Here is a 27,268-nt window from a genome sequence, read left to right on the forward strand (position 1 = left end):
CTCCTCAAATAGTTGTATTTATTGAAGAAAATAACGCTTCTTCCACACTTCAGAAAACAGCATCAGAATTGCAGTGTGGTGTCCTTTTAGGCGATCAGGTGTTTATTCTGGCATAGGCTGATAGCCCAGCACTGGAAATACTGGGAAAAAGCATGTCAGTAATGCAGAAACTACTCTAACCTCATCCTAGTGCTTGTCCGTACTTCAAAGCTGTCCTGACCTCTCCAAGATGCTCTGGTGATCTTTCAGATAAAAAGATGGTCAATTGGTTTCTCTGGTCACTTTTGACAACCATTGTCTCTGTGCAGACAGGAACATTTAGGATACCAGGGAAATTATCTGTAGAGACTAGAGCATATGTAGGGGATGTGCTTATTGTGGCAGTGAGCAAGAGTGAAATGGTAGGTAGTGTGTGTGTGTGCCTGGTTCTCAGTGCTGCATACCTGAACTCCAGACTGCTCTTTAAGAGCCATGAAATACAAAAAGCATCTGAAGATTGTGCAGAGTTCCAGAGCAGGTGCTATTCATCAGTAGCTTGTGCAACCTTCATTCATTGCATACTTTATTTTGGTAAGAAAACATTCCTTTAGACAGGGATGCCTGGGATTTTTATTGTGTTGTTGAAGCCTGGTTTTGTTTTTCTCCCAAGAAATGCATGCATCAGTGCAAATAGAGGGAAGAATGGAGGACAGGTCTTGAGAGGTAACTGTCTTGGTCTTGGATTCCTGCTCTTCTCCTCTGTCTGGTTTAATGGGCATGGGATTTTTGACTTGCCAGTCTGATCACAGCAAAGTGCTTCAAGGGTGGGGATTTCCACTGCTGGGCTAAACTGCACTTCCATTTTGTAGCAGAGAGCAGAATGAGAGGAATGAAGCAGAAGAAGAAGTGTATGAGGGTTAAAGCAGGGTCTTTGGGCTGCTGGCCCTGGAGATGCTGAGGGTGTAGTTGTGGATACAGCACGTGGCTTCCATTCCTCTCTATCTGTTTGCAGAAAAGATACTTCTTAGTCAAAGATCAAGCTGAGATTGCAAGAGGTGGTCAAAATCATCACAGAATGCCCTTCTTGCTCCCTGATGCAGTATCAATACTAGGAGGTTGGAAACCTTGTCTCTCCAAAATGAAAAGCTCAGTAATGCCTGGCCAGAGCCTCCCTCATTTAACTGGTTGCTGAGACAGTTCTTTCAAGCTGTGAGAGCTCCTCACTGGTGGGGCTGAGTTTGGCACAGCTACCTTGTGCCACCTTCTGTGCATCATCCCGTGCTTTTGTCAGCTGGGGCGTTGTAACACTTGGAAATACAACTTCCACTGCAGAGCACCTTGCCTGCCATCAGCTGCTGTTCAGCCCGGCTGTGGTGGGACAGACACAAGGTGTGCTGCCACCAGAGACCAGAGAAGCGCTGGTCCCCATTACTGTGCCATAGAGAAGGAAACCATTGTTGTCCCACTTTTTATTCCAGCCCACTGGAGCGAGGCTGGAGGAAGCAAAAGGACGGGGGCCTGGCACAGCCCAAGGTCCGCTTGCGGCAGGAGGTGGTGAGTGTCAGCCCACAGAAGCGTGGCCAGCGCATCGCTGTCCCTGTCAGGAAGCTTTTTGCCAAGGAGAAGCGGCCGTATGGCCTGGGGATGGTGGGGAAGCTGACAAACCGGACGTATCGCAAGCGCATTGACAGCTACGTGAAACGGCAGATTGAGGACATGGATGATCACAGGTGAGAGTTGCAGTTGTAGAAGGGTTCCCAATACAGCTAGCAAGAGAGTGAGAGTGCCATTGCCTCTGGGTGACTCAGAACTGCCTGGGAGTGATGGGGTGAAACCTGTGGCTTGAGACCTCCCCCTAGTCTGTAGCCCTGAAGCACAGCACTAAACTGCAGCTGACAGCAGCATGTTGGCATCACCGTGCACTGGGAGTGTACCCTACTCCTCCTGTTGCTTTGGGCATCTGTGTCTCTTCCCCACCACTACTGTCCTGTTATGAGCAAGAAGGCTCAGGTATTCCTGCCTCTCATCATTTCCCTAAAGTCATTATTTCAGCACATGGCACATTTTGGCATGAGGCTTGTGTGTTCATGGATGGTTTTCTTGGCAAAGAGTGGCTTGCTCAGTGTTGTGGGGTAGTCAGAGTAAACAGGGGCTGGCTGCCAGCAAGATCGTTGCCCCCAGTCTTGTGCATCCCTAGATGATCTTGGTCCTGTTCCCCGGAGTCTGCCAAGGTACCTAGGAGAAATCAGCAGCTTTTCTCCTGTGCTCTGTGAGTAGATGTAACGTGCCTGGATTTCTGCCTCTGATATTGTCCCTTTACCTCCATCCAGGCCTTTCTTCACATACTGGGTCACCTTTGTGCATTCACTCATCACCATCCTTGCTGTGTGCATCTATGGTATTGCCCCTGTGGGGTTCTCACAACACGAAACTGTTGATTCAGTAAGTAACTCACCCTGACGTGCCTGGAGTGTGATTGTGTCTCAGCCTTCTGCTGCTGGTTCTGTGTCAGTCCTCAGCATAATGGCTACTTGCCTGAGGCTTGCCTCTGGGCCTGCATGCAGCATCTCTGTGAGCCCTCGTGCTGCCTGCTTTCCCTCCTGCAGCCACATTGCTCCTGACATTGAGCTCTTTCAGGTGGGCTTTTGACACAAAGCATGGTGGGCTCTTCCCAGGTTCTGGCTGTGTCTGTGCTGAGAGCCCTTTTGAGCAATGTACTCCCCTCCTGGTGGAGACCAGAAGGATGCTCATGGTAGGGAAGTATTTCAAACCTGAATTAGGTTTTTGCAACAGCTTCAGGATTTTGCTTCTGTCAGGAGCAAAACCGACCTGTCTGACTTTGCGAGCTTTGAAGCTGTTTGTAGACTTTCCACATGTTGTCAAAGGTCTCTCTCTGAGGTACACATCTCTGTAGCGCCATATCCTTGCTCTGTGCAGGGGATGTCCTGGATTTCTTCTCACCTACAAGTCTGACAGCTTTCAGAGCACTGTCACCAGCATCTGGACGTGCATTGCTGGCAGCTGCTGCTTGTGTTTCTGAGCTGTGTGAAGCTTTCTGCAAGACCTCGGCCATCCTTGGGAGAGCATGGATTTTCCTGAAAGTTGAAGTAGCCAGTAGCAGACGATTTCAGTTAAATCTTTAGAAAAAAGTGCCCAGACCTGCTATCCTGCAAAAGACCAGTTTGAGAGAGCTGTATACCCAGTCATCTGCTGTGGGGATTCCTGCTCTTCCTGGGAGCTGTTTTCACCAGTCCTTGCTGCTTGCCCTGCTGCCCCTGCAGGCAAGAGCTCATGGGGCTCTCACTTTCTCTCCTTGCAGGTCTTGCGGAACAGAGGAGTTTATGAAAATGTCAAATACGTTCAGCAGGAAAACTTCTGGATTGGCCCCAGCTCAGTGAGTGTCACCGGCTGGGACATTTGGTGGGCTGTCAGGGGGATACATGCTACACTGACCTTTCTGGGGCCATGGGCAAGGAAGTCCCTGGATTCTTGTTCTGGGCTCACTTCTTTGTGGCAAATATTGAGAAAAAGCCTGATGTGTGTTGAACATCATTATGCAGGTCTTGTCCCTGGCCCTGATGGGAGTTCCCCCCACCCCAGCCTGCTCTGTCCTGATCAGTCCTTACCTGCACCTCATTTGAGCTGAACTTTTCCATCTCTCTGCCAGGAGGCCCTGATCCACCTGGGGGCCAAGTTCTCACCATGCATGAGGCAGGACCAGCAAGTGCACAGCTTCATCAAGGCAAAGCGGGAGAAGGAGAAGCACTCTGCTTGCTGTGTGCGAAACGACAAGTCGGGCTGCGTGCAGACCTCAGAGGAGGAGTGCTCAGTGAGTGTGGTGGTCCCTTCCCTGCTGTTCCTGCAGGCTCAGGGCCATTTCTGCTGATGCTTTCTCCTGCCCTGGGCTTCACAGTGACACCTCTCCTCTCCCCTCTCCTGCAGTCCACCCTGGCTGTCTGGGTGAAGTGGCCCCACCACCCCAGCACACCGATGCTGGCAGGAAGCAAGAGGCAGTTTGGGTCAGTTTGTCATCAGGACCCCAGGTAGGTCATGTTGAGCCCAGCTGCCGACCTGGGCACACCAGGGCTGCTGTGACAGTAGAGGCAAAGGTCCCAGACTAGTGCTGTGATGGACAGGGCAGCAGCTAGTCTGGATACCATGAGATGTGTGAGCTGTGATGTCCTTGCCTGCCCTGATGGCTGCAAGGGAGGCTGAGGCAGCTCCCTCCTCTGGAGCCTCCCAGGGTATGCTCATATTTGTGTTCCCCCCATCCCCATTGTTGGCTGCCCGTCTACACCGTGGTTCGTTCTGAGCTGTGGGCTCTTTTCCTGTCCCTCTCCTCCTCACCTGCTCCCCCAGCTCCCTGCACAGGCTCCCACCCTGGGGGACAGCAGCGCCGTTCCCAGCACAACTCTCCCGCAAAGCCCTGGCGGCCACCAGGTGCTGCAGCATACACTTGCCCTTGGTCACCATGGGCTGGTGCAGGCCTGAGACCAACTCAGTGCCCATCTCTGGGGTTGTGTCCACCTGGAAAGGAGCCAGGCAACCTCCAGTTTGCTGCTGGGCAGTTTCCTGCTCTCTGACGGCTGCCTTTGTGCTGGAGCCATGACCTCTGCCTGCTGGAAGCGAGCTGTGGCTTTAATCAGCACAGCCTTGGCTGACCTGATATAGTGCGTTACCACCCCTGCCAGGGACAGAGGGGACCTGTGGGAGCGTAGCCTGGGGTGCAGGGACAGCGTGGTGGGGAATGCATACCGGGGAATGTCATTTCTGTGGGTGATCTTTGCTTCCTGTCGCTGCAGAGTGTGCGAGCAGCCAGCCTCAATGGAGCCGCACGAGTGGCCGGACGACATCACCAAATGGCCGGTGAGCATCGCTGGTGGCACAGGGCCTGTGCTGGTATCTGGCATTTCCACCCCACTGTTCAGAGCCACAGCACTGCTGTTGGAAGCAGTATCTGCTGCAGCCTCCTGCTCCTTGTCACAACCACCAGGTCAGGGCGGCAGTTGCTTTGTCAAGCCAAGGCTTGAAGCCCTCCAACTCCAAAGGTTTCCCCCGTACCAGCTAAAGTCCTGCCAGGGTAATAGGATGATGGAGACTGACTCGGTCTCAGAGCTGTCTTGGTTGCTTGGCAGGGAGGGGAGAAGGTGTTGATTTAGGCTCCAACAGCTCAGGCAGATGGGGTGTCAGGCACCATCTTGCTGTCAGAGGAAGGCCTCAGGAGGCTGTGTCTGTGGGACTGGCTTCTTCCCAAGTGGCTGTTTGACCTTCCCCAGGCAGCAAGGAAAATCACGACTGTCTAACTGAAGCCTGTTGTCATTTTCCAGATATGCACAAAAAACAGTGCTGGAAATTATACAAACCACCTTCACATGGACTGTGTGATTACAGGCCGGCCCTGCTGCATTGGGACCAAAGGAAGGTAACGAGTTTTGCCTGTATGGAGAGGGGCTGGGTAGCAGGGTGAGAAACAGAGGTCCCTTTTGGGGTTGTAGACGAAGCCATTTGTCCTCCTTGGGCTTCCTACATGCAGCCCAGAGCCCTGCTGGGAAGGGGAGCCCAACAGGGTCTTGAAGACAGAGCAGGACTCAGACAAGCGCAGGATAACAGCCAGCCTGATTCTTTGGTGTGGCAGGGTATCTCATTCAATTGATCCTGCAGTTTGGAGGGACTCAAAACCCTGGGAATTAAATATTTCTTTTGGGGAGTTCAGTGCTTTTCCTCAGGAATGGCCAGCGTGTTCCTAACAGGCTACATTGGCCCAGCGTGGTGCCTCTGAGCACTCAAGGAGCTGTCAGGAAATGACTAACTCTGGGATTTGCCAAGAAGGAAGATGTTCTTCCTCACGTTGCTTCTCAGCTTAAGTAGTTGCCTAGTGCTTGGACATGGCTTTCCCTGCTGGGAAGAAAAATCAGTGCTGCCCCAAGGGGTTTCTCTGTCCCAGAAGTCACAGCAGGACACTCCTGGCTTAGCCCCTGCCTTTCTGCGCTGTCGGTGACTGGGGCACAGGGCTTGTAAGCCCAAGAGACACAAATTCCACAACCTCCAGTGTTTCTTTCTCAGCTGTAAATAGCTCAGCTTTGGCACTTATTTTGGAACCCTTGTATGCAGGGCATTAAACTAGGGGGGGAGGAAGCAGGGGGTGACTCAGACTTGTGTTTGGGAGAGGCACAGGGTATGAAGTGGCAGGTATGAAGAGTGGCACCTGACTGGAATGGAGGTGCATTAGTGCACCTGTTGCAGCAATGCTACAGCATGTCGAGGGCTGCATCAGTTCTCATAGACAGATTTGGGATGAGATGAGGAGGAGTGGGTGTCCAGGGACGACACTGTGTCTTCCACACACGACTGTGACCGGTCATTTCTGATTTTGATTACCTGTCCTTCTTCCAGGTGTGAAATAACTTCCCGGGAGTATTGTGAATTTATGCGGGGCTATTTCCATGAGGAGGCAACGCTTTGCTCTCAGGTAAGTGCAGACTGGGGTTTCGTATGGCCACTCCTGTTCCCCTTAGCAGCTTGGCAAGATTTGGGAGTGACTGTGGCAGTATGGGTGGGAATCTTGTGTTCTGCCCTTAGGCTGAGTCCCACTCTGAGCGCAGGGGAAGTTGCTGATCCAGAATGTAGTGGCAGAGCTAGCTGCATCTGTCCTTTTTGGGAGACCAGTTTAGAACTTGGGGCTGGTAGCCACAAAAGCCCAGCACAGGACCACTGTAAAAGCAGCAGGTGAATGCAACCTTCCTGCTCCATGGGTGAGCAAATGGGGATGCATATTGTGCATGTGTCAAGGTGATAGATTAGGGCCTAATTCTGCAATAAATTATGAGTGGGATCATGTGAATTGGTGTCGGAGATGAGAGTTGGGACTTGATATAGCAGGGAAGGGAAAGGCAAACCCCTTTTTCAGAGCTAGCTGCAGTCTCTGACTTCGGTAACTGGCTGTGCCAGGTGGTGCTGGCACACCTCATGACCCCTCTTTTGCTGCCCTAGGTTCACTGCATGGATGATGTCTGTGGACTCCTCCCTTTCCTAAATCCAGAAGTCCCTGACCAGTTCTACCGCCTCTGGCTCTCGCTTTTCCTGCATGCTGGGTAAACACAGGTGCAAAACTTCCAGTGCCTGGGTGGGGGAACCATGGGATTGCCATGAGAGTTGTTCTAATGCTTTCTTCCTTGGGGGACAGTAGGGGGCTGAGTTTTTGTGCCTGCTGAGGTTTGCCAGGCTGTGTTTGTTGGGAGGGATATTACAAGGTGTGGGCCAGATCAGGTGCTTTCAACAAGACTCGGAAGAGAAGACAAATGAGCACATTGGGGAATTCAGTGGCTGCTGCTTCAGCTCCTGTACTCTGATTTTGGCAGGATCCTGCACTGCCTGGTTTCAGTCTGTTTTCAAATGACGATCCTGCGGGACCTAGAGAAGCTGGCAGGGTGGCATCGCATCTCTATCATCTACCTGCTCAGTGGCATCACGGGGAACCTTGCCAGTGCTATATTTCTACCCTACAGAGCAGAGGTGGGTCTCCTACAGGCTAGGGTCCTGGCAACTTGCCCTGAATACAAGTCTCTTCATACCTGTGCCTCTCCGGCAGAGAAACCAGAGCTGCACTTATCTCTGCAGCATGTGGATTGTGCAGATTTGTAGCTAGAAGTCAGCACCACACTGTCACCTAGCTGCCAAGCAGTAACACCCCCCAGAGTACCCTGGGCTTTCCAAGTGACTGACCCGTTCTGGCTGTGGGGAGATGGCTGCCTCTTGCAGTGAATTGGGGGTGTCGACCAGATGATGAGGCCTGTGGTAGGCTGGGAATTAAGATCTGTAGCTGGTGCCAGAGACCCTCCACATGCAAGTGGCAGGTAGGAGAGGGTGTGGGCTAAGACCACAGCTTGCCTTTCCCACAGATGGTCCAGGGCTGTCCCTGATCACATTCCACAGCCGGAGAACTCTGATGTGACCATCGGCTTCACGGGTTGGACCTGGAGGACCATCTTCCAGGTCCTTCTGTAAGGAAGAGTGCATGGTGGGTGAGGGAACCAAGGAGATGGCCTGTAAAGACCTCTCCACTCTGGTGACTCAAACCAGATTCACCCTCCTTAAAATGAAAATCTGTTCTGGCCATTGATGGCCTCACACCTACCTTGGTCCTCGTGTCAAACCAGGCCTTGAACCCCAGTGTCAGGATGAAGTCTCACGCTGCGGCATCTCTTTCCAAAGTAACACTGAACAAGGAGTTGGTTGAATGCTAAGTAACTGTAATGGCTGGAGCTGGCTGCAGAAGCCAGGCAAATGGCATGTACCTGATGTTACTTCTTAATGCTCTTCTTCTGCAGGTTGGCCCTGCAGGATCCCAGTTTGGGATTCTGGCCTGTCTCTTTGTGGAGCTCTTCCAGAGCTGGCAAATCCTGGCACGCCCATGGAGGGCCTTCTTCAAGCTGCTGGCTGTGGTGCTCTTTCTTTTTGCCTTTGGCCTCCTGCCTTGGATCGATAATTTTGCTCACATTTCAGGATTCATCAGTGGTTTCTTCCTCTCCTTTGCCTTCCTGCCCTACATTAGCTTTGGGAAGTTTGATTTATATAGGAAGCGATGCCAAATTATAGTTTTCCAGCTCATCTTCATTGCACTCTTCTCAGGACTTGTGATTCTATTCTACTTCTACCCCATCAAGTGTGAGTGGTGTGAGTTCCTTACTTGTATACCATTCACAGACAAATTCTGCGAGAAATACGACCTGGATGCACAGCTCCACTGAAAGGCAAAGACGGGCTTCTCGAGCAGGCACTGGAGATGGACTGTCTTTGCATTTGCTGTGCTAGTTCCATATGGACAAAGCTTCTAATCCAATGACACTTCTAACCCTGCCCGTGGTTAATTTAAACTGTCTCTTTAGCACTCGGCAGGCATGTTTTGCCTTATCTCAGAAGACTCTGAACAGAACGTTTGTGCCTTGTTCAATTGTATTGAACCTTTTCTGCTGCCATTATTTTTATTACACTAGTTTCAATACTACATTTTTAACCAGAATTATTTACTACTGCTGAGGTGGTGATTAAATGGAAAGGTAGCGTTTTAGCTACTGTTAATTGTTTTGCATAGTCTGTGGCTATGTTTGTTGCTTTATTTCACCAGTGTTGTTTCATACACCAGTAGGACGCATGCTTTTCTGGCACCCAAAATACAAGGACAGATTTGCTAATGGAAATCACAGAATCAGAAAGGTTGGAAAAGACCTTCACCATCATCTGGTCCAACCATCCCCTAATAATAGTGTCACCTACTTAACCATGTCCCTAAGCACCATGTCCAACCTTTCCTTAGACCCCCTCAGGGACAGTGACTCCACCATACCCTCTGGGGGCAACTCCTTCCAATGTCTGACTGTTCTTTCTGAGAAGAAAAGAAGAAAAGGCCTCATTTCCAACCTAAACTGCCCCTGGTGCAACTTGAGGCTGTTCCCCCTAGCTCTATTGCTAGTCATCTGCGAGAAGACTCCAACCCCCAGTTCCCTACTACCTTTCAGGTAGTTGTAGAAAGCATTAAGGAGAGAAATAAGGGCTTTAAACGCTTTAGAAAACTAGAGTCTCTTTAATCACAGTGCATACAACTCAGAGGAAAACATTTTGAACAGTGACTGCAAAAACATGTAGGAATTTATATTCAGCTGGAGTTTACTTCTCTGGGAAATGGTACAATATTTTCCTCTAGGAGAGTGCTGGATCTAGTGCCTGGTCGTGGTAGAGCTGGATTCTCTGCTCTCTCTGTTAAAGAAAGAACGTATTTGAAAGTGGTGGTAATAACTACATGATGGGCTCTCTTAAATGCACAGTACTAGAAGAATCAAGTGCTGTTATAGGTAACTGCTAGGTGTGCGCACCATGGGGTAGACAGATCTCTTCTGTCATGGCACACGCTTCACTACACTGGATGCCACAGATGCGGCAGCACTGAAGGACGGAAAAAGCTACTGTGGTCACAAAGTGACAGTTTCCAACCCAGCCAGCTGGAGCCACAAATCAAAGAAGTGTTTCAAAAAACTGCACTTACCACTGCTTTTTGGTGACTGTTTTTAGGTGATAAGGAGAGACAGACAATTTTAAACATGCTAGGTTTGGGAGTGTTGACCACCCCTTGTGTTTGTGTGCATCACTGCAGCACGGTACCACAACTCTGCTGTATACTTGGGCTACATACAGGTAAATATACATGCTTTCTGTAGTCTTAAGTGCATCAGTTGCACAAAAATACTACAGCCAAAAGTTGCCTAGTGCCTTCTGAGAAGAACTCAGCTCAACTCAAGGTTTCCATAAACTGAGAAAATTGAGAAACAAAAGCTACATAGCACATAAGCAGAGGTGCCTTTTGATAACTCCTAACTCACAGTAATTGAGGAAAATGGCTCAAAATACACCCAATGTGGAACAACAGCAACATTTACTTGTGTTTGTGTATATGCACCCATGGGACACTTCTGTTAACTGCAGGTGCTCTGAAGGATACAGGAGCATTAGGAGCAGGTGGAAGAAGAGTCACTTGGGTGTAATGAGACTCACAGGAGGATCAAATGAACTGGATGGTGGCAGTCACCTGTAACACAGAGACCTCTTCCTAGGCATTAGTTAACAACCTGCCACATCTGTGACAGTGATTTCCAGAGATTGATCAAGTCTAAAAAAAAAAAAAAAAAAAAAAGGCAAGGTCCCAGAAGCAGTCATGAGAGCAAACAAAGGACTACTGTATTTAAGGATTCTCAAGACACTGGGGGAGCAGAGACTAACATGTAATGTAGGGGTTAGAGATGCACCATTGCTAGCACTTAGGTATTGCTTCTGCTGGTCCTGATGTGGTTTGTTAACCAAAGTAGCTGAATCATCATTCTCTGCCCTAAAAGAAGCACAAGCAACACAATGAGAATGTGGAAATGGACCAGAGCCAGGGTGTGAGCCTAACGTAGCCATGGACATTTGGGAATGCTCTGCTGTACACTGGAGAGCAGCACCACAAGCTGCTGTAAGTGAATGCTAAGGCCCTGGGAAGACAAAGCTGAAGAACTGGTAGCTTGTAATGGATATTCAGGACTTACCTGACAGGTTACTTTCGAAGTTTCTTAATGAAGCTGACCTCATCCCGGTTTCTGATGCCATACCTGAACAGAGAGGTGTGCTGTTACATGCCAGTTCTCTGGAAACCACAAACTTTGAAATCCTATAGCCTCCTTTTCCCAGGGGAAGATGGACTCCTAATGTGCTCTACTGCAGGACAGTTGAAAATTCTCACCTGCATAGACTGAACAGGATCTGATCATCTGCCTTTTTTACTGCAACACCTCAACACAATGTCTGTCACCGATGGCTCAGTCTTTCAAGGACACCTTTGATTAGGTAGGGCTGTCTTTCTAGGGACTCTCATTCCTGCTGAGTTTGTAACACTTCAGACAAGCTTTTCTTGCTGGTGCGCATGAGGGCTGATATAACCAGCACTTGCTCTATGCAGCAGCTGAAGTACACAGAAGTACCTCCTGCCTCCTTGCCCTGAGAACAGGCACAGAGGCGTAGCAGTGGTTTGTCAGTGTTGTTACAAGGATTGTCTCTGATGTGTGGCTGAGCGGGCTTGCCATTCTTTCAACCCTTCCCCATGCCCTTCTACCTTAGCAGCTCTGCCACGCTCTGTGAGGGGGTCTGAGCACTGGCACAGGTTGCCCGGAGAGGTTGTGGAGCCTCTGCCCTTGGAGGTACTCAGAACCCAGCTGGATGCAGCACTGAGCCACCTGCTCTAGGTTACCATGCTTAAGCAGAGGGTTGGACTGGATGACCTCTAGAGGTCCCTCACCCCATTCTGTGCCTTCAGAAGCTCCATCTGATTTCCTTTAGTGTTTAGCTGTTCTGCAGAGTTTAGCGTGCCTGGGCCAGGGACAATGTTTGCCTGCCTTGCTGTCATCCAAATTGGACAAACACCCTCATCACAGAAAAATCATGGCTGAAGAATTACCCAAGGCTTTCCTGCCATGCAGTTGTCCTCTGCTGGGGCTGTGTCCCCCCTGCATGAAGCTCTGCTCCCACATTTTGGAGAACCTGGCCGAGCTGTGGCACAGAGGTGCACGCCAATCCCCCCCTGTGCTCACACCTCGAGTACAGCCCGACTATCTGGGCCCACCCAGCCCTACAGATGCCAGAAGCGCCTCACTCACTCTCTCAGCTTCTTTCTGTCATCCGCCAGTTTCTCTCCGGCGTAGGTGAGGTGGTACGTCCTCCATATGTACTTCCTGGGGAGAAAAAAACAAAAAAGGTTCAGCGGGAGCCCCGCGGGCGATCGGGGCAGGGCTGAGGCGCGGGGCGCCGCTCACCAGCTGAGGTGCTGGGCGCCGCCCTGCCGCGCCTGCCGCAGCTGGACGTGTCTCCGCAGCGCCTTCTTCAGCTCCAGCACGGTCGCGTTCTGCACCACCACCACGGCTGCGGAGGGGACAGCCCCGTCAGCGCCCCTTCGGCCCGCAGACACCCCCCAACACCCCCCACACACAGACACAGAGCCCGGCCCCTGACGCACGCATGGTCTCGCCGTCCGCCTTGCAGACCCGCACGGTCATGGCCTGCCCGTACTCCAGCGCCACCTGCGAGCCGATCTCCTCCGGCGTCACCTGCGGGGGGACGAGCGGGCGGCGGGGGGGCCTCAGGTCAACCGCGCCGCTCCCTCGTCCCGTCCCGTTTCCCCCTCAGCCCTCCCCAGCTCCGGCCCCACCTGCGGGGGGAGGTCGCAGAGCAGCGGGTCCTGCACCAGCCGCGCCAGCGCCGCCTGGAAGAGCTCCAGCACCTCGGCGTGCGCCAGCTCCTCCTCGGCCTCCGCCATCGCTGAGGCGGAAGGGGCGGCGCGAGGCGCGGGGCCCGCGATGTTGCTGTTCTGCCCGGCCTGCGGCAACGTGCTGGTGGCCGAGGAGGGGCCGCGCTGCCACCGCTTCGCCTGCACCACCTGCCCCTACGTGCGCAATGTGACGCGGAAGGTGCCGGGGGACGAGGGGGGACCGGGGGGATAAGGGGAAAGGTGAGGGGGGGGGGGGGGGGGCGGCCGCGGTCGGCCCGGACCCCGCTGACCAGCGGCGGCCCGCAGGTGACGAGCAGGAAATACCCGCAGCTGAAGGAGGTGGACGATGTCCTGGGCGGCGCCGCGGCCTGGGAGAACGTGGATTCCACCGCAGGTAGGGGCCGTGATGGGGGGAGCGGGGCTGGGCCTCGCCTCGCCTCGCCTCCCCTCACGGCCCCGCGCCCCCCGCCCCGCAGAGCCGTGCCCCAAGTGCGAGCACCCCCGCGCCTACTTCATGCAGATGCAGACGCGCTCGGCCGACGAGCCCATGACCACCTTCTACAAGTGCTGCAGCCCCCAGTGCGGCCACCGCTGGAGGGACTGAGCCCCCCCCGCCCCCCGGGGCCGGCCCGAGCTGAGGGGGCCCCGGCCTGGGCCTGCCCCGGGGCCCCCTGCTCGTGGTGCCGGGGCCGGGCTGGCGGCGGCCGCCCTCGCAATAAAGCTGGTGGTGAGTGGAGATCTCGGCGTCGTGTGGTGCTTTGAAAGCCACTGAGGGTGAGGCTGCCGTGGAGGACTAAAAGAGAAGAGGCTGAGCCAGTGCCACGATGAGAAATCGGTGTTTAAGAGGTAACTGTAGTTAGCTGAAGCTCTCTGAGAATACTCAGCAAAGGTTAGGCCAGGTTCAGCTGCTGTGGAACTGACCCCCACACACAAAGCAAAGGTAAAATGTTAGCCCTGGAGCCTTAAGGGGAGAAAAAAAGAAGAGAGGCCTTTTTCCCCCCATGGGCAAACCAGAGAAGTTCTGTTTGAAATCTTGCAAAAGCTAGGAAGGATGCGTGGAGCCCTTTGGACAGTTAGAGGCCTGGCTTGGCTTTTACAGGAATTTCTTTCAGAGCAAGAAAGAAACACAGTAGGATCAAGTATTGCCTTCAGCTTAAGGTTTATTCTCAGCTTAAATGTATTCAAAAGTAAAAATAATTTAAAAAAAATTGCTTTCTTAAAACATGATGGAGTGGAAATTATATAGCGTTTAATCTGCATTAACACCTGTTCTTAAGTTTAGATCTTTTGTATGTTTTACTATCTTTTATCTATTATACGTGGATAATCTGCACCCATTTATTCCAGTTAACTTCATAGGGGAACACTCTTCCCAGCCTGAGAGTACAGTCTATGGTAGGCTCAAAGTATGTTGTCGGGGTTTCACTCAGTTTGGGATTGTTTATTTGTTCTTCTATGACTGGCTTAGAGAAGAGAGACACCATGGATGGCTTTTTCAGGTGGAATCGTCTGATGCAACCAAGAGCTTCAAGACCCTGCAGAAAAGTTCACACATTTTAGCTTAAGCAGTTGCAAAAACAAACTGAACAACCCACCCACCCCCTCAAATCCTATTCTACATTTAGTGTTCCCAGAAACATTAGGCAATTTATACCGAGTGGTTTCACTTCCAGCCCACAGGAGGACACAGCAATGGCAAAGGGCATGGCAAAGATTACTGCACACCAAAGAAAGTTCAAATAGCTGGATATACCCTCATTTGTCATTTTGCTCATCAGCTACTGTATCTCTTGAGGGTAAAAGCCTTTCAGCATAGCAGTTGATGTCTGAATACTAAGAACACACTTTCAGTTACAGCTCTGAGTTGGAGCTGGTATAAATGTACCAGGATTCTGAGTCAGCACCTGTTAATGGGTAGGCATCTGCTCCCACAGCAACACCCAACAAGGCAGTCTGTGTGCTGTATGTGCTGAAAATACCTGCTGCATATTCAGGGATCTTACGCAGGGAAGCATTCGGATCTACTGGCACTTGGTATAATACTACAGATAGAATATATATCGCTCTGTATAGGATTTCAAAACCAGTTCTCACCAGATTTATTAATAATCAAGTTGTCACCCATTTTGCTGGGACTTCAAGTGAAGTAGGTGCTGACTCTTACTGCAGAAGCTTAACCTAACTGAGGTTCACACAGCTGATGGTTCACATACCTGCAGTATCTCCAAGACAGCAACAGGCTGCAGGACCCCCATATAATGCTGCAGCAGCAGGTCTTCTGTTATGCCTGGTTTTGTCATGATGTGATAGAGCACAGCTTCCATCATTCCCTTACATACAGGTTTATTTAGATTCCCATCCACAATCCTCCATGGTCTCCCGATGAAGCAGACATTCTCACAGGCCCTGAAAAAGAAAGTTCAAGTTCAGCTCTGCCAGCTGCTACTTTGAATGCGAACTGCTGGCTGCATCACGATGCCTCTTCAACCCCTCTATACTGGCAGCCAAGGCAAAATGCTTGCAGGTTTATCTTTGTCTCATGATTGTGTGCAATTGTAACCAACCCTGTCCTTAGTTCTTATTAGGTTTTCCCAAAAAGAATTATTCTAGCTAGATTTCCCATCATCATAACTTCTATGTAACAGTGACTGGCCCCAAAGTGAACACAGTGTTCAAGGTGTGGTCTCACCAGCACTGCTTGCAAGGGGACAGTCACTTCCCTGGCCCTGTTAGGTAACAGTCTGTGCTATTTCTAATAGAAGCCAGGATGCTGTTGGGCTCCTGGGCACACTGCTGGCTCACATTCGGCTAGCTGGAGGTCTAACAGCAGCCCCCAGGTCCTTTTCTGCTGGGCATCTTTCCAGCCACTCTTTCCCCCCGCCTGTACCCACTGCATGGGGTTGTTGTGACCCAAGTGCAGGACCCAGTACATCACTGATGATCAGCAAAGTTTTGTTTCACTTGTTTGTTTGCATTATTTCTATTATCCTCCAAAAGTTGCCAAAGACTTGCTTTGATCTGCAACATACAGCAATGGTACTCAGCCAGGAAACTGAATTGCTCATTTTTAGCATTTTGGATGCAAAGGCTGGACCCTGCGTTGTAATTCACACTTTCCATATTGCAGAGTTTCTCTATGCCTTTCCTGGCCACGTAGAAACTGAGAGTCACTGACACTGGACTTGTGAATTAAAATTGCTGTTGTTCCTCTGATATTGGGGGGGCACATGTATGAACACATCAACAACATTAACAAGAACAATGGAGGAAAACATGGGGCTCATCTTCAGTCCTCTCAACCCACCAGAACATAAAACTAAGGTCTCCAAAGCATTTGCTTTCAGAAGTTATTTTGGTAATGATAACTGTTCAGCTGTTCTGCAGACATCTCTGTTACTCACCTGTCCTTTGCTGCCTGGGATAAGTCTGTCATAGAACAGTCTGAAAAGAAAACAAACACGTAGTTTTTAAGTTAATTAGCCCAAACTTTATCTGGTAGAAGGAAAGTAAAAGGCAGCTAAGCTGCAAAAGGCAATGGCTTATGCTAGAAAATAACAGAATCAAACTAAGTGGTGTATTGTTCTTTGTTGCGTGGGGAGTACCACGATTCCACTCTGCCTTTATCTGCCTGCAGCACAGCCCTTGTTCCACACTTGTTCTCACAACCACATCTGTCTGCTCCAGCCACACTTCTTGTGGTTTTATTCCAAAATCATAGCAAGAAGTTTTATCACTAAAAGTCTTGTTACATGGCTGAACAACAGACAATTCTATGTGCTGAAAGAACCAAGTTTCACCCTATGCAGGGTCTCAGCTTGCAAGTGCTCACATGGGTTTGGGTTTGTTTAATTTTATGCTGCTGGTAGTCATACTGAAGTTGATCAGCTGTCTGAGTAACTGTACACTTAGGATTTGAGAATGCAAACTCAAGATTTCAGCGTGGTTTACCTACAAAATGAAGGTTGTCACTGCAACTTCCATGAGCCGTTATAGCATGGGTTTTAATTACACAATTACTTAGTGTACATACCTCTACCGCACCCAGAGGCTAACAGCTTTGGCATAAGCACATGTAAACCCTTCAGCTGTGCTTCATCAGTAAGGCTGGTAAGAACTCTGCACTTGGTAGCAGCTACAATTTTACTGTTCCTATGTTAAAAGCGGTAGAAGTTAAATTGAAAATATCATTTTAGCAGTTCTTAACATGAAACTATTGAAGTCTTACGCTACTTAGACAGCCCCGAGTCTATTTCTTGCAAGAAAGCTCCAATTAAACAATAGTCAACTCCCAGACCCTATGGATCAATCTGCACTGATTCATATGGCAGGCTGCAACTGTAAATGCAGGGTAAGGGCAGATTTTGGCAAAATGCCACAAAGACTGTTAGCTTGTGATTCAATCTGAAATGAGAGCTGGTAGAAACAAAAACAAAAGAACCTCTGCCATCAACCTACTCAATGTAAATCCTGGCAAGGACTACTAGCTATTAAAAAAGGAAAACTGGAAATAAAAAGGACAGGAAAATGGAGTCAGATTGGGTCACTAAAGAGGCTATTAATCTTCACTGGCATGTCCTGCATTCTGGTGAATGGTTTAATGACTACACAGCTTTCAGTCACAGGCATTTTAGTTAAAGGTACACCTTAGTGCTGTGTTTTCTAGATTTAAAAATGTCTCGTCTTTGGAGTGAAGCCAGAGATGAGAAACTTCAGATCTAAATATGTTGTTGGAGAACATTAAGACACTGGTTGTCCTGCACTGGTGTAGCCTCACCTTGACTATTGTGTGGAGTTCTGGGCACCACAGTACAAAAAGGATGTGAAACTGTTGGAGAGTGTCCAGAGGAGGGTGATGAAGATGGTGAAGGCACTAGAGGGGAAGATGTATGAGGAGCAGCTGAGGGCACTGGGCCTGTACAGCCTGAAAAAGAGGAGGCTGAGTGGAGACCTCATTGTGGTCTACAGCTTCCTCATGAGGGGGGGTAGAGGGGCAAGCACCGATCTATTCTCTTTATAATCACCAGTGATAGGACCCATGGGAATGGCATCAAGCTGAGGCAGGAGAGGTTTAGGCTAGACACCAGGAAGAGGTTCTTCACTGAGAGGGTGGTTGCACACTGGAACAGGCTCCCCAGGGAAGTGGTCACTGCACCAAGCCTGCTGGAGTTTGAGAAGCATTTGGAATGTGCTCTTAGTCACATGGTCTAAAATTTTGGGTGGACTTTTGGGTGCCAGGAGTTGGACTTGATGATCCTTACAGGTTCCTTCCAACTCGGGATATTCTATGATTCTAAGGAAATGGGTTTCTAAGGAAAGCACATTTCTGGACTAGGCATGAGCATTCCAGGCACAGGCACAGAAAGTAATCTGTCACGTATCTGAAACCTCCAATACCTTCCAGATCAACTAGCACAGTGCCACTTTGTGAGAAACGAAAACTTCTCTTAGTGGGTATGGCTTCATAAAGGATTAAGTGTTTGCTTATAAAATGGAGCTACCTGTTTGGGATCAGATGACAACAAGCTAGCCTCTATTTCGTGGATGTAGAGCACTCCTACATACCTTTAGAGACCTCCGGGTTCTCCTGTAAATGAGAAACATCATCACACTGCTCTTTGTCTGAGTGTTCAAGGCTAGGGGTAAGCTTGTTGTGGTCAGTGCTGAAATCATCATTTTCTACTTCCAGTTCTTTGTCTGCAGAACAAGGTTTGTCTTGATCTTTGTATGCATCCACATTCACAGTGTCTGGAGCACACAGTGGCTGTTCAGCTGTATGTTCTGATTGTCCCCCCAGAGAGTCTGATTCCCCATCCGTGATCAAAGGGTTCTTCATGGTAATAGGATCAGTAACATCTGCATCAAAGTTACTTGCATTTGCACTTTTCAAACCACTCTGTGAATCCTGGCAGAGTTGGTTACTGTCTTGAAGGACATCACTTTGAGTCTTGCATCTCTTTCTTGGGGGTTCTTCATCACAGAGATTTTCTGTGTCTGTTTCCAGCCGTTCCTCCTCTCGTGAACATTCCTCTCCCTTCTTTGGTCCTGACAGCAGGCAATCCTGTTGTACATCTGAGAGAGCAGTGTCTGCACCTTGCTGACCAGAATCATCTGGTTTATTTATCAGACATACTGAATGTAATAGCCATGGCTTGGCAAATATAATTGCAACCAGTCGTACAGTATAGCCTCCTACTTCTAAAACCTGCTGCATTTCAATGAGGTCCTATGAAAAAAAAAAAAAAAAGATCTCAGGACCTTACCATGGAAAAAAGGCATTATAACTAAGTATCATGGAATCGTCATATTTAAGTAGCAGCAAAGAGGGAGAGCTTAGTAGGTTATTCAATTTCCTGTCCTGTTGCACTTAAGTTTAAAAGATGTTCTGTACCTTAAACTTCTCTGAAATTGCAACCCAAGACATTTTTGTTCAGCTTAAATTAAGTTAAACTGTAACTGGGAAAGAGTACTTTGCTTCCAGAGGTGAATGTTGATACCTCTAAGTATCTGAAAATGTTAATTCCTATCTTTGATTAGATGCTGCTTTAGATTTTGGCTTTACTATGAGACAAGATTTCTATCATGCTATTGGTATGTTATCCCTTGCCTAATACAAATAGCTTTGTTCAATTTATATTGCTTCATACCATCTGTAAGATTGTTCTATTCAAGGGGAATTCTAGGAATGCAGACATTAATGTATGGAAAAACAGCTGGCTGTTAAACCACCTGAATGTACTGCTGCAAGTTCCTGGTGCGAGCAGGTTCCACCTCTTCATAGCTGCAGAAACGTTTGCCCAGGTCAGCTGTGCAAATCCCAAAGTGGGAAGTGGCTTCTATTGCATTACGGATCTCCAAAACAGCAGCTGTGTCTCCGGGAGTATAGCCATAGCATTCTGTACACTCACGAAGAAAGTGGTCAACATCATACTTTTCGTCTTGGACTTTTATCAGTCTAGTAAAAGTTTCAGGAAGGCAGGAGACTCCCACAGCTGTGTTATCAAGCACAGAAGAAACTGCAAAGCAAATAAAAAACAAGTGTATAAGCTGTGATGTATTGTTATTACACAGTGCACTATGGAAAGATAAATATTCTGAGACAGACAGATTAGAGGTGTTCTAGACAATTCCAATTAAAAACAGAGCTCAGCTTTCCATGTTCATTACTGCAGCTTCCTTTTTCCTTTCTGCCTTACATGTTTGTGTCTGAAAAGGCCTGTAGATGTACAGCAAGCTGGTTGGAAAGGGCCTATTCTCTTAGCAAAGAGAAGTATCACTGGAAGACAGTGTAGACTTTCTGGAATTCTCTTACACTGGGCCACCTAAACTTAATTAACTAGTTAATTAACTCAGTTAATTAGTTAATTAAGTTAACCTCATTAATTAGTTAGCCCAGCTCTCCAGCCTGTCCAGGTCTCTCTCACACTGAAAAATCTGTGGCAGCAAGCTATTAGCCAAACATGGCATAAACTGAGAGTTCCCAGTGTTTTAGTACAATCAGTATAACAAGCATCTCTGTTTGGGGACAGGTCTGTCACTGCACCAAAACTCACCCCCCACTGTGCTAAGTATTCAGAAGCTGAAGCAGCACAAAACCTTTTTTCAGTCTTGGATGGTTAGGTGGCAGTTTTGGCAGTCCTCTTATCTGCTCCCTGCCCTTTTATCTGCAGGTTTCCTTTACATCATGCACTGACAGACACTTACATGACAGCTGCACTTCATTGACAGCCAAGGAAAAATAAGAACTGTAATGAGCTGTTAGCTGAGCAGAGCTGCAGGGCATGTGTGGTAGCAGAGATACGAGAAATAATTTATATTTTACCTCTATCACAATAACAATAGGAATGGGCAGGGACAGCACTAGCCCTTCCCACTAAGAGCTAAACAGCTACAGGCTTTCCTGGATACATTTGCATTACAGCAGAAAGGAAGATCTTCAGGAATGAAAAGTGCCGATAAATTGCAAATATTCAAGCTCTAAATCTTATCAACAAGTTTAATTACTGTAGCTAAAAGGCCTGGGGGGAAAGACAAACTTCAGGAAAAATGGAGAAGAGAACAAACCTCCTATTTTGATAAACAATTTCATGCAACATGAAGTGCAGCCAAGGACTTGTCACCAACCACCAAAAGGTGCCTTTAGAAGTCAACTACTTGTTTGTATTCAGTCAGGAGAGAAAGCATTACAAGGCAAACTGCATGTCTAATGAAAAAAGAACATTCCTATTAGGAGGCTTTGTTCAACTCAGAAAACTCATAAGCTGAGGATTTATCTATCCTGCTCTAGCCCATCTGTGAACCAACCTGGAGAGCTGAGTCTTCCTGGAACTGGTGTACACCGCAGCTTAACCTTCACCTGGCAGGAATTGACCACGATATTGTCACTGGGACTCAGATTGCGCATACTGACGATTCCAGGGGCATAGTAGCCTCTCATCAGTAAGTAATTGGTATGAGATGCTTGACGAGCTTTTACTTCTATTCTCCGTTTGCCTCCAGAGCTGTCATCTAAGTCGTCATCCTCCTCTTCCTCATCCTCAAGTCCTTCTTTTCCCAAGCTACAGCAAACAGAGACTGTTTGTTTGTTGCCTTTCCCCCTCCCAAAATAAGAAATTGACTCATTACAAGGAGTACTGCAGGAACACATGCTATTCTGCATTCCAGTGGTTAGTCATGAACAGCTGTGGGTATGTCCATAACAGGCTTATTTGAAGTGCTGAGAACAAACAACCGTAAAAAAACAAAATCCAGTGAAGGTCCATAGTGAAGTATAGACTGTCTTTTTGTGAACATCTGAAATGAACCCCAAATATCTCAGCTTACAGTGCTGAACCTCTGAACTTCTGTTCTTGGCTGAACAGCAGCTTCATCATGAGAGAATACCTCTCAGAGCACAAAGGCTGAAACCATAAGTGTCTCAGACAGGACAGACACGAGGCATGTCTGTCTCATAGCGTAGGGTTTATTTTTAAAAGGAGAAAAGCATTACAGACCAAACACTTCAGTTATTTAAAAAAAAAAGAAAAAAAAGAAAAAACAAACAAGAAAACTGTAGACAACCTCAAAGTAGAGAAAGAATAGTTGTAACAGCAGCCATGATAGATTTCCCAGTAACAAATTTAGTCAAGTCAACACTGTTACTTTCCGGGACAAGAAAGAGCCATTCTGGATAAACGCAAAGCAAACAAGGCTCTGAACAACTGATCTAACCCTAAAGTTGTCTCTTGTTTTAAGCAGATTATGCTAGACAACCTAACCTAGGTTCCTTCTAATATTTTCTGAGATGGCTTAGACCTGAAGTGCCATCTCTTAAAACATACTAAAACCAAAAAAGAAAACATCATTTTGAAAAAAATCTACTGTGAGCATGTCAAAACTGGTTGGAAAACTGAACTCAGGTGCCTCTACTCACAACTAGGAGTGCCAAGAGAGTTTCAATTTCAATGGTATTCAATTGCTGCAGGTTTAAAAAATAAAAATTAAAGAACAGACAACACACAGAACAAATACTGTGGAGCCAGGTGTCACTGATAAAGAAATCCTAGTAAATCTTTCTTAGTCCTTGAAATGGGAAGGTACAGTGTTGAGGTAGCCAACTTCATTCAAGTTACCCCCAAACCTTATTTACTAATAAAAATAACAGTGCTTACCTTTTTATCACTTCATTTTCTACCATAGTGCTGTCCACCACAACTATCTGTTCTGGGATTCTCACATTCACAGATACAAGTCCCAGGGAGAATAGGGAAAGCATTGTCACACAGTGACCACCTGGTCCATCCATAGGAAATGTAATCATGTCTTCTGATGCTTTGCTTTCTTGATCTTTAAATGAGAAGTTATCTGGCTGGTCTGATTTTTCTGTGTCCCTGAGCTTCTCGAAGAACTGAAAGGACTCTGTACAGATTGTACTAGGAAACCGCCATGTAAAAACTCTGGACAAAAGAAAAAACAAACAAACAAACAAGAAAACCAATTGGCAAACCATAAATCTTCCGTATTCTGTTCTTACAGTGTATAGATTTCAAATCAATAGTACACAGAGCAGCCAAATAGTTAAAGTTCCATGCTAGAGCTGATGACCAAGTATCCTCTACATCTGCTTTCACAGTCCCTTTACTAGGTCCAGAAGAGCAGGCATTTGTACACCATGTAAAGGTCAGGTACTATATAGCAAATGTAAAGCAACGATCTCATCTCCTGCTTGAGTACTGACTGCATGTATAGCTAACTGCTCTTCCCTGCCCCCCGACATCCAGGGTACAATACAGCACAAAATAATTAGAGACGAAAAATCTTTTCATCACATCTAGAACTTTGGTGCTACCTCCCCTCTCCTCTGCACATGTCTTTCTGTAAAGGCTCTTCAGCAAACTTGTCTCTATTCCCTCTATGGTCCCAATTGCTAACTGAATGAAGGACTAACATACACAGATGGTATCTTCATCTTTTGAGCTTCAGCTGTTACGGCTGTTTGTTTTTTTAAACTCTAGATACTTCATGTGTATTCTCCATGCCAAGCATACCAGACTTGATTCTTCTTATTTGCTCATGCATATACAGTGACACCCACCTGTAATAACTCTGAGAGAGCTGATACGACATAGGTACAAAAGGCAAAGCCCGGCTTTTCTTTGGACCCAGCGTATGGTTTACTCGACGGCGATTGACCAAGCTTCTCTTCTGACACTCTAGGAAAGCCTTCACAAGAATGTCATCCCGGTACTCCCGGTACAAACGAAACGTCTGCAAAAAACACCAATGTAAAAGACAGTTTTAGCTCAGAATCCCCTGTTAGGCTCACCTACTTGAGGTTTATATTAACTAAATGAACATTGAGCTACAAGCCAGAATGTAAATGATATATATGAATTCACTTAACTACACTATTTGTTTCTTTTATTGGCTTCCAGGCTTTCCAAAGTAAATGCCAATTAAATTAACTAAATTCTGTAGGACATTTAAAAGTGAAAACGGGATCAGTCTCCTACTAGAATTTACTATGTAAAGCACATTCATTTGCACTGTATCTGGATAGATTCTTTCCATCATTTTACCAGGCAGACGTACTTCCACGAACTTGACTTTTTAGGCTCCATCTTGCCTGTTGATATTAAACTCCTTTGGAACTTCTAACTTTATTTTTGAAGTGTTTCACTGATAGATGATACATTTTTGTAATCTCCAACACTGAGGGAGAGGTTGAACAATGCCAGTGTCAACTGGATACTAGGACTGCCTTTGTGGCATCTCCTCCAGAGCATAATTTCAACTGCTCAAATAGGCACTAAATCATGATACAGTTTGACCCACTGGAATTGACATAGAGTTCATTTCCTATGATTTTCAGGGATTGCTGCAACCTTACATCTTGCAATCTCATCCTCAGCAGAAAAGCACCATATAGAAGAGCTGCCTGGAAAACATAATTTCTCAAAAGCAGAACAGAATAATCCCCACAGAATGGATACAAATCTGAGTTTTGGGGTTTCTTGTTTCCCATTTGAAAAGATGTGACAAGGTAAGGAAAAGCTCTTTAGGACTGTATGACCAGTAAGGATTGGTTTAGATTTTGTACCTGAAACGACTGGCAAGATTTCATCTGGTTATCCGAGAGTGCCAAAGTGCTCTGAATAAGATTCTGTAGCACTAAAAAATGAATATCGTAGACACTGAAAAAAAGAAAAAAGTGTTTATTTATGATGATGATTTTTGAGCAGGAGATACCAAACTACTGAATTAGCACAAAAATAGGCCAACTCAATCACTTGCTTCTTTGGATATAGATTTCTAAAGATGTGAGATCAGCTGAGGATCATTAACGTAAAGGAGCCTGTTACATTTCCTTGACCCTCCACCCTGAATTTTTGGATCAGTCCAGATAACCTGACATAAAACAAAGTTCTTTTTGATAACATCTCCTCCTCTTAAGGTACAGCACCCATATGGAAAACATCAATGTTATTATAATGGTAAGAGACCACCAGAATGACAGATTATTGTCTTAGCTGAGAATATTCATACGGGAAAGACTGTCTTATTTCAGATTCCAGAGAACTCCTTGCCAGGAAATAAAACTTCTGCTTCCACCTCTACCCATTCCATAAGACTCCTCATAAGACTCCTCTGGATGTTTATAGGCTAAAACAGAGAAGGTGCTTCCCAAGTACAAAAGTCTTCTGCCAAAAGCCACTTTCCAAAATATATCTGCATTTTCTGCCAACGTGAGACCTGGGCTCATCTGACAGTCTTGCCCTATCTTTTATCTGCACATGAGCCATAATAAAGTAGATTTTCATAGAGCAACCGAGGATTCCCAACACAGTCTTCAAGTCAAGCACTTCCTTAGTGTTCTGCAATTTCCAGACACCTCTTTTGCATTTCTTTACAAGTTGAGAGGTTAGATTTGTAGAACATTGCAAAGCATTTCAGGAATGATCTTACTACTTCCTAAATTCTGCTGAGGACAGTAAGTGGTAAAAATTTCTTTTGAGTGTCAAAGGAGATTTAAAAACTTGGAGATAAAAATAATCACAAAAATACTGAAAATTCAAGTTTTCCCAACAAAGAAATTTTGAGAAGGTCATTGCTGCTGTCATTTTATTTATCAAATCCACGATCCATGTCAGAGATACCTGCAGGCTTTTAAGCGTATTCTTATCCTTAGCTTTATATTGAAAAAAAAAAACAAACAAACACATGAAAAACATACTGAATTAGATGACTATATACACAACTTTCACAGATGTGAGGGCTGACATGACCTTGGAGTCCCAATGGAAAAAAATAGTGCTGATGTTACTCACCTACTGAGACTATCCTCTTTTGTGTTTTGGTTTGTATCTTCTCCAATTGCCAAAACTCGAAATCTAAATAAGTGAAGGGAAAACACCGTGACAAAAGTAACATGTTTTATGCTGAATCTGTGCCATACCGAGATCTTGATTTCGTATCAACTGTGAAATGCAGAGGTTGACCACAGCAATTGCTAATAACCTAAGTACTAAAACAGTGCAGGGGTGCTCTCTGCTCCAGCAGCCCTCAGCATAACTGTCAGATAAAACACATGCATGGGAGCCAGTACAGAATTGTACAGATTTGGTATTTTACTGAGTTCTCAGAATTTCAGTTGCCATCCACAGCATTTCAGTAACATACAGCTTTTCCCAAAGTAAAAAAAAATAAATAAAAGTTACAAAGGTGCTAAATTTGTTATCATAAAATTGTTGAGACCCAAATTTTCAAACTCATCTCCAAGTAATATTCATCAACAGAGAGCCTGGAGAATGCTACACAATGCTAAGCGCTCTTTGGTATCACAGTTTTAGACAGCAGCACTGAAATGATTTAGCTGAGTAACCAGCAACAAATTATGATACAAAATGAAGCCAGTTGATCTGGAAAATGGTAAAGGAAAGTCAAAATCACCATTACCTGGAAAAGAGTTCCTGCAAAGTATCAGGAATCTCAAGGTTGGGATTCCCCAGTGTCGAACTGAATTTCACTTTCAGTCTTTCCACAAACTGCTTAAACTCTGTTGCACAAACCTTTAAAAAACAAAGAGAAAGAAATTGAGGTTGGTAACATTTCTGAAGAGTCAGAAAAGACCATTTACTTTCAAAGTGTTGATGGAAGATTCTAGTAGAGAGAGCTTAATATTGAATTATCAAGTCAGAGAAATAGTCCAACAGATGACAGAATTCATTAAAAGCTCTGTAAAGACTGCTGATTTTCTCAAAAGTTGCAGGTTCTGTTTGTAATCAGGCTCACAGCTACAAGCAACCCACCATAAAGACAGTTAAAAAAAATTAGACACAACAGCATAAGATCTCTTGCTGGAGCTTTGTTTAGGCTTCTGCTTAAGTATTTTTTTCTCCTTATACCCTTCACAGTCTCTATCATGTTCTACCTCAAATCAGTTTGCACAATCACTTTTTGAAGGACACCTGTTAGACAAGGGGCTAAGAGGATTAAAAAAAAAAAAAAAGTCAGGGTGCATGAGTACACATGAAGGATTTTTACAAACACATTGAAAAAAAAAATTAATTTTGTTGTGCTGTTTACATGCCTTTGTAAGGCTGCCTGTGTCCATCTCATTCTCAAATAGCAATGATGCTACATTTTTACAACAATGCTATTTTTAACGTAGCAAAGAGCACAAGAGAGGTAAGAAATTCAGTCATAGTGCAAGTACTCAAGAAACGAAATCACAGCGCAAGCACTCAGTAACCCAAGCAATGCAGGCACTCTGTGACCTTTCAGATTATTTCACTCCTACCTGTGGATCTTCATAGTTATTTTCTCTATTCATGAAATCATCAATGAGGGCTTTATCTTGGTAAACCTCAGCAAGGCAAACTCTGCAACAGATACAATTGAAGACATCGTAACTGGTTGAAATTCTCTCACTCTAATGCTGCTCAGAGAAATTAAACTATACATGTCATTTACAAAATAGGAATAAAGGAAGAATTCTGCCTAAGTTACCACATACCTAGATTATCA

The 27,268-nt window shown here is 46.6% G+C and overlaps 4 protein-coding genes across 16 annotated transcripts in view; 2 read left to right on the forward strand and 2 right to left on the reverse strand.

The window, feature by feature from the left end:
• RHBDF1 (rhomboid 5 homolog 1) overlaps positions 1-9,069 on the forward strand; it is a 34,628-nt gene extending 25,559 nt beyond the window's left edge. For all 4 annotated transcript variants that reach the window (XM_027468769.3, XM_072023978.1, XM_013107700.5 and 1 more), the window contains 11 exons: positions 1,458-1,709; positions 2,310-2,421; positions 3,299-3,373; positions 3,647-3,808; positions 3,922-4,022; positions 4,782-4,845; positions 5,307-5,401; positions 6,373-6,448; positions 6,970-7,070; positions 7,338-7,491; positions 8,307-9,069. In XM_027468769.3, the coding sequence (XP_027324570.1) occupies positions 1,458-1,709; positions 2,310-2,421; positions 3,299-3,373; positions 3,647-3,808; positions 3,922-4,022; positions 4,782-4,845; positions 5,307-5,401; positions 6,373-6,448; positions 6,970-7,070; positions 7,338-7,491; positions 8,307-8,726 (1,612 nt within the window). In that variant the 3' untranslated portion in view covers positions 8,727-9,069. The remainder of the gene's footprint in view (positions 1-1,457; positions 1,710-2,309; positions 2,422-3,298; positions 3,374-3,646; positions 3,809-3,921; positions 4,023-4,781; positions 4,846-5,306; positions 5,402-6,372; positions 6,449-6,969; positions 7,071-7,337; positions 7,492-8,306) is intronic.
• A 468-nt stretch (positions 9,070-9,537) lies between these two features.
• SNRNP25 (small nuclear ribonucleoprotein U11/U12 subunit 25) lies at positions 9,538-12,838 on the reverse strand. 8 transcript variants are annotated; one of them, XR_005269532.2, is made up of 8 exons: positions 12,707-12,838; positions 12,515-12,605; positions 12,315-12,420; positions 12,159-12,233; positions 11,055-11,117; positions 10,750-10,855; positions 10,559-10,639; positions 9,538-9,732 (listed from the first exon to the last, which is right to left on the reverse strand). XR_005269532.2 is itself a non-coding variant. In XM_027468776.3 (6 exons), exons 1-5 carry the CDS (start codon positions 12,812-12,814, stop codon positions 11,063-11,065), a joined length of 435 nt encoding a protein of 144 aa, XP_027324577.1. In that variant the 5' UTR covers positions 12,815-12,838; the 3' UTR covers positions 9,538-9,732; positions 11,055-11,062. The 8 variants fall into 8 exon arrangements, 2 of the variants coding, with proteins under 2 accessions (XP_027324577.1, XP_027324578.1); XR_003500625.3 differs by having other exon boundaries at positions 9,538-9,723; positions 10,472-10,639; XR_003500622.3 differs by lacking the exons at positions 10,559-10,639; positions 10,750-10,855 and adding an exon at positions 10,472-10,558 and having other exon boundaries at positions 9,538-9,723.
• Positions 12,839-12,854: 16 nt separating this feature from the next.
• POLR3K (RNA polymerase III subunit K) lies at positions 12,855-13,502 on the forward strand. Its single transcript, XM_027468779.3, has 3 exons — positions 12,855-12,965; positions 13,073-13,160; positions 13,243-13,502. Exons 1-3 carry the CDS (start codon positions 12,855-12,857, stop codon positions 13,368-13,370), a joined length of 327 nt encoding a protein of 108 aa, XP_027324580.2. The 3' UTR covers positions 13,371-13,502.
• A 406-nt stretch (positions 13,503-13,908) lies between these two features.
• The window catches only part of GTF3C1 (general transcription factor IIIC subunit 1), a 42,302-nt gene continuing 28,942 nt past the window's right edge, over positions 13,909-27,268 (reverse strand). For all 3 annotated transcript variants that reach the window (XM_027468760.3, XM_021278080.4, XM_072023967.1), the window contains 12 exons: positions 27,042-27,123; positions 26,198-26,310; positions 25,570-25,632; positions 24,342-24,435; positions 23,337-23,509; positions 22,414-22,698; positions 21,068-21,321; positions 19,493-19,779; positions 18,329-18,989; positions 16,168-16,207; positions 14,980-15,172; positions 13,909-14,301 (listed from right to left, as the gene is read on the reverse strand). In XM_027468760.3, coding sequence (XP_027324561.3) covers positions 14,080-14,301; positions 14,980-15,172; positions 16,168-16,207; positions 18,329-18,989; positions 19,493-19,779; positions 21,068-21,321; positions 22,414-22,698; positions 23,337-23,509; positions 24,342-24,435; positions 25,570-25,632; positions 26,198-26,310; positions 27,042-27,123 — 2,467 coding nt within the window. In that variant the 3' untranslated portion in view covers positions 13,909-14,079. The remainder of the gene's footprint in view (positions 14,302-14,979; positions 15,173-16,167; positions 16,208-18,328; positions 18,990-19,492; positions 19,780-21,067; positions 21,322-22,413; positions 22,699-23,336; positions 23,510-24,341; positions 24,436-25,569; positions 25,633-26,197; positions 26,311-27,041; positions 27,124-27,268) is intronic.

Source organism: Anas platyrhynchos, chromosome 15 (assembly GCF_047663525.1).
Source record: "Anas platyrhynchos isolate ZD024472 breed Pekin duck chromosome 15, IASCAAS_PekinDuck_T2T, whole genome shotgun sequence".
Classification (NCBI taxonomy): Eukaryota; Metazoa; Chordata; class Aves; order Anseriformes; family Anatidae; genus Anas; species Anas platyrhynchos.